Source organism: Adiantum capillus-veneris, chromosome 6 (assembly GCF_014529385.1).
Source record: "Adiantum capillus-veneris isolate H3 chromosome 6, ASM1452938v2, whole genome shotgun sequence".
Classification (NCBI taxonomy): Eukaryota; Viridiplantae; Streptophyta; class Polypodiopsida; order Polypodiales; family Pteridaceae; genus Adiantum; species Adiantum capillus-veneris.
This window is the reverse complement of record NC_140936.1, coordinates 12,758,883-12,764,603: the sequence shown is the minus strand read 5'-3', so window position 1 is coordinate 12,764,603 and position 5,721 is coordinate 12,758,883. Positions and strand designations below refer to the sequence as shown.

Here is a 5,721-nt window from a genome sequence, read left to right as displayed (position 1 = left end):
GTGAATTAGGGCCCTCGCGCTTCACACCGCGCGCATGGCGTAGTGGTTATGGTGTGCGCCTCACATAGGTGAGGTCACGGGTTCAAAACCCATGGCCGCAAAAGTGAATACTAGATCTAAGGTACCCGCATTCCAGATCTATGGCCCACAATCCCCCGGCCGTAAATCCCAGCCCCCCTGCCCATGCCACTTAGTCCTGAGGCTTGTGCAGGCTTGCCACAAAATTCTCCTCCATAATCTATTCAGCGTTTAACAATCTCATGATGACTTTACCCATTCTTGCATATTTCAGTTGCAAGCAGCAGCCTCTCATTACTTTTGGTAAGGCAAACCTATTACCTGGACATTGGGATCTGCATGCACTCATGCTTCTAGATCCCAAGAGACCTCAAAGATCTCTCTCCATCGAGCCTTGAACTCAAGACCTGGTGCTCCTGACCACATTCACAGAAAAACTCATCCCTGAAGAAAGGAAACCTAGTTAGGCACTCATTATAGGAAACTAAACATGCTGTCGATGAGCACAAAAGACCATGAAGAGACTGCAAAAAGGGAGAAGGGAGACATACAGGAGTTCACATTAAAAGAACCAAAACCATATTGTTCTACCTAGTCTAATTCACCTATCATGGGACCAGAGTGTAATTTTCTGCCCAGCTTAACATCGAGCAGCCCCGTCGTTCAAATTGTAGTATGGAGAGGCATCCTCTCCAATATAAGGTCCCAAGAGTCCCGAGGGTGAGAGCCCCATCAAACTAGTCCAAAGCACCTCTCACAGGCCCTGACACTGAGGTTAAAACCATATATGAACGTCTACATCGGCATTGCCTTGCCGCAAGATTGCAAATCTAAACTCACTTTAAATAATCGATCCTGTACATTTGAAACAAAACCAGATTGTAGAATTAAAAAGACAAAGAGGCAAAGTTTGAGGTGAAGTAATTCTGAGAGCATAGAAACAGTAAGTTTGTTAAGGCCAAAGGTACATGTACATAAGCACTAAAATGTGCTGCAGCTAACAAGTCTCATAGGGTGACTTTCTTTGCCCCGAGCAAAGTTTCCACACCACTATATGAGATACATATCCAAGCGCTAGACAAAAACTACAATCTGCATAATATGCCATCACTGCACCGGCAAAAAGCAAGAATGCACACATAACATGAAGACACCCACAAGAAAATAGAGACTCCATAACAACTCCGACAATTCAGAGGCCACACATGAAGGTGTGCTCGCCCCGATTGCACATATTGAGTTGTTAGGCTTGCATTCTACTCTCGGTGGGCGACCACAACGCCACCGCACGAGGTGATGCAAGCTCTAGAGCTACCTAATGCACACATAAAGGCTACATTACAATAGGGAACCCTAAAAACTAACCTATCCATAGAGCTAAAATCTTAATAGATTGTTGGTGGATATGAAACCACCCCAACTGGCATCCGTCCATCGCTAGACCACATGTGCATCAACTGGCTCTGATGTGGAGTCGCAGGACTAAGCTTCCGTAGCTTCTTTGGCCTCGCACATGAGTCTGCATTCGCAGCTCGGACCCTCGTTGCCGAAGCAGGAACACAATTAATGGTAGGAGTAACATACTTAATGTGGCCCTGCGCCACACACGGATTAGGATATGGAACCATGGAAGGTACCATGGATACCTTTGGGATATCTCCTGTGCTCAGCGGAGGGGGAGGATGGCGCCATTGCGGCAACGGCCCTGCTAAAAGAAGAGTTTGTAACAAAGGGCCCGCCTGCATTACAGCTTGTAAAAGCTTTCCTTTCTCAGGTAAAGAACTGAGCATGACTTGCGGGTCTGCTTCAGGAGGCTCGGGAAGATGGACCTGCCTCACAAGGGGAGCAATAGCCTGTTTAGCTGCAAGAGGCACATTGGGTGGTGATTGTGCTCTACATGCCTGCGTAGTCAGAAGGGTGGATTTCATGGCAGGCACACCCTCCGCACCAATTGTAAGGTTTGTAATAGAAACAGAAGCTGATATGGAATTAGTGGGTGAGTCCCTTGTTAGAGGTAGCACTTTGCTGCTGGTGCAAGAAGAGACAACAGGGAGGGATGCATTGTCACATAGAGGCGATGACGGAATCATGTAGCATTCAGCGCCTGGTTCAACGAAATTCTTCTCAACTGATGATGAGGGTGCTCCCGAATCTGTCAGATCGATAAAGCTTTGAGCTTGTTGGAATATCTGCACAGATGCAGAGCTTGAATTGGACGATGACTGCCGGGAAAGCGAGCGTGTTGATTGTGACGACTCAGACATTACTTGCATTGCTTCTTTACTCTGCTCCAGCTCGGCTAGATGTAAGCTGGGTTCTGCTTCAAAAGGAGAGGCTTGCTCCAGAACGTCCAAGCTGAATGGTGAGAGAGAGCTCTCAAGAATGCTCTCACATGTGGGTTGGATGGTCGGGAACAGGGCCTGGAAGCCATGTTCGTCGTTGCAACTTTGAGAGAAGGATTGCAAGGTCTGCTGGAGCTCAAGGGATGCAGGGACCTTGCCAAAATCACAAAAGCTATCGCTGTTAAGATGCTCTTCAAGTTGCTGCAGGCTCCATGGGGATGATGTAGGGGAGGACATTATGGGTGAGGAGTTCATGAAACTGCAGGGGGAATCTGCACATGATGAGCTCTGTTGTGAGATACACTCCCGCAGCTTCTGGCACTCCTCGCGTGCTTCGTCTCTCTCTTTTCTGATGATGCTAAGAAGCTCTTGGAGATGGTGAAGCTTTGCATCTTGAATCTGCTCCTCCTCTTTTGCAGCGGCTTTAGTCCTTTGCAACTCCATGGAGGCGCATGCGAGCTTGTATTGAAGCTCCTCTGGGCATTGTGAGTCCAGAGAAGTCCACTGCAGGAATAACATGAAGATGCCAAGAGACCAATGAGCAATTTTGTTGAAACAGAAAAGAAGATGCTAGAGCTAGTGCACCAGGTTTTCAAAAGAATTATAGCACTAGTAAGCTGAAGCAGAAGGCTAGTGCACCAGGTTTTCAAAAGAATTATAGCACTAGTAAGCTGAAGCAGAAGGCAACAAAAAGCAAGCAATGCCCCCCCCCCCCCCCCCCCCCCCCCCCCCCACAAACCAAAAAAAAAATTTAAGAGATTCATGTCGCCTTACCTCATTGTCGCAATGCCGCTGCGCCAGTACGGGATTCAAGAAAATTGAAGCCAAAGATCCATCCATGGAAGCCAGAGGGCAGAAGAGATCAAACCAACAGAAAAAGAGGGGAGCGTTAAAGATGCCAAAAACAGAGGAACCTTGAAAAGCTAACCAGCACTATGGCTTTTGGGTAGCAAAAAGCACAAGAAGGAAAAGTGCCGGCAAAGAGAGAGGGAGGGGTAGGGTCTAGAGGTAGCAGAGGAGACAGGGCAGGGGCAGGGGAGGGGAAGCCTTTATCATCATCTGAGCATCATCACTTGTCCATTAGGGATGCAACCCATCACATGCCCACACAAGTTCTTGATCTTGACACCAAACAAGCCACTACAAAAAGAGGGGGAGAGAGATGGGACCCTTGATAGAGAAAGGGGGAAGGAAGCAAGGAAGGGCGAGGGTCATGCTTCTCTTCTGCTCTTGCTTTCCTCTGCTCGTATCACGATCACAATATAAGAAAGACAGAGAGAAGTGACCTTGCTCTTCTGCTCCCTTCCTAAGTTCCTGCCCCAAAAAAGCACATTGGCCTCAAAAAAGCGAAGGGCTTCAACTACCTACCTCGCAACCGCTTCCAACTGAAAACCACACACATGCAAAGGGTCTCTGACTCTCTACTCTCTAGAGCCCCCCCCTCCTGCTTTAACCACGCAGCCAGCTAGAGATAGAGAGAGAAGAGAGAGATTCCTGGAGAAAGAGAGAGAACAGAACATATGAGAGAGAGAGAGAGAGAGCGCGCGCGCGCGAGCCCAATGGCCCATCATCCATGTCGATGGGACAAAAGAATGAGACCGAATGTGAGAGAGAGAGAGAGACTAGACAGTCTAGACTAGAGTCCAATGTCCATGTTGTGTGTGTGTGTGTGTGTGACGGGCACTACTGACGGCCCACGAGCCTTGCCTTGAACTTTTGAGAGATGGATTGCGGCACGCGCGTGTGTGTGAAGCTGTGCAGTGTGGACCGAAGCAGGCCCTTGGCTCCACCCCAATAGACTGTGGCTACTAGACTAGCGCTAGATAGTAGAGTCCCCTTCCTAGCTAGAAGCAGCAATCCTCTGCGTATTTTATCCACACCTTCCTCCTCATTAAATGAGCGCTGCTCCCTAGCTACACTCTCTCTCTCTCTATACTTACCTTCTCTCTCTGCCCCTCAATTCACTATTTTGCAATTATGCAGATCTCCTTCCCTCTCTCTCCTTCTTCACTGCACCCACGATTCATGCTGTCAAAATTACCGAACTTTTTATTAGAATAAACTAATAATAATAACAAAAAAGAAGGGGCGACTCTCTGCCGGACTGCAAAAAGCTCCTCTTTTCGTAGACTTTGAATCTTTTTGGGTGCACTGCATTTTCCCAGTCAAACGCCCAAGCAGCGCAAAAAGGTCAATTACCATTTCTTGAATTTTCAATTGGCCGAAAAGCCCGGGAACTCATTCGTGTGGTGGAATATTCTTGAGAGAGAAAAATGGGCAAATTTGCGAAGGAAAATGGCCTTTTAGTATCCCCCGCCCCCATTTTGGCAAGCTGTTTTTTAAAATTTGTTTCCTAAAATAGATTCGACCTTTTTCTTTTTAGCCAGCTCAGGAAGAAAAGATTCTGCCGGGTTAGAACTTAGCGTCAGTTTTACTGAGACTAAATTAGATTTAAAAACCCAGCTGCTCATTATTATTGTTTTAAAAATTCCATTTCACACTTCTGCGGCGGGGGCCCAGCTACTCGTGGGCCGCGCCCGCCCTCCACAAACTCCCCATGTTCGTTCCAGTTCCTCTCCACCAATGGCAATTTTTAAAATATCATTTTCCCGAGGATGAAAAATAAGAAAAGTAGTGAGCGGGTATTTTGATTGGATTATTTCTTAAAATTTCAAAAGATAGGGGGCGCCTTGAAAGGGCCTCACAAACCCACGCAACGCCCACGCCGAATGCAGCCCCTTCTCACGACTTAGAGACCCCTTTTTAATTTTCCCTCTCTTTTGCATGTTCATGCACCGCCCTCACGTAGCCACACACTACTACCCAAGTCCCAAATTCCAATGACACTCTCTCTCTCTCTCTCTCTCTCTCTCACAAAACCACTTCTCTTTCTATCTCTATAACTGTTGCTCTCTGAGCCTTTCTCGTAGGGTATCACGTTTTGAGCTCAAAACTCGCCAGGTAGAGCTTGGGGTTTGACGCGCTGCTCATTTTCTTCTCTGTACAGTCTACCTACTATTTAGTACTCTACAACTCACTCTCTCTCAAAAAGGTTCTCTTGTGTGGAGAGAGAAAGAGAGAGATTGAGGCCTCCCTCCCCAAAAAGCACCCCTACAAGATTTTCCAATCTTCTAAACACCCAACTCTCAAGATTCTCCCTCTAACGTCCAATCCCCTCCCCTCCTGTTTATAGTTGATGCTTTTCATGTGCCCCCTTTCCTACTATAAGGTTCATTGAAACTTTGCCCATTTCTATAAGGCTTGCATTGAAGCCCCCACGTTTTCTAAAAGCTTCACAAGTTCAATCAGATTTGGTCCTCACTTATATCTCTTTCTCATAAGGGTATCCCAAATGGTCCAG

General features: G+C 47.2%; 1 protein-coding gene across 1 annotated transcript; it reads right to left on the bottom strand.

Annotated features, from left to right (window-relative positions):
* Positions 1–942: 942 nt before the first annotated feature.
* Positions 943–3,863, bottom strand: LOC147455161 (uncharacterized). The gene is made up of 2 exons (XM_086514000.1): positions 3,135–3,863; positions 943–2,864 (listed from the first exon to the last, which is right to left on the bottom strand). Exons 1-2 carry the CDS (start codon positions 3,198–3,200, stop codon positions 1,404–1,406), a joined length of 1,527 nt encoding a protein of 508 aa, XP_086370126.1. The 5' UTR covers positions 3,201–3,863; the 3' UTR covers positions 943–1,403.
* Positions 3,864–5,721: the final 1,858 nt, after the last annotated feature.

Coding starts and splice junctions, on each gene's coding strand:
- LOC147455161 (XM_086514000.1), bottom strand. CDS start 3,200: ATGGATGGATCTTTGGCTTCAATTTTCTTGAATCCCGTACTGGCGCAG. Junction 2,865..3,134: donor AGCGGCATTGCGACAATGAG/GTAAGGCGACAT, acceptor TTATTCCTGCAG/TGGACTTCTCTGGACTCACA.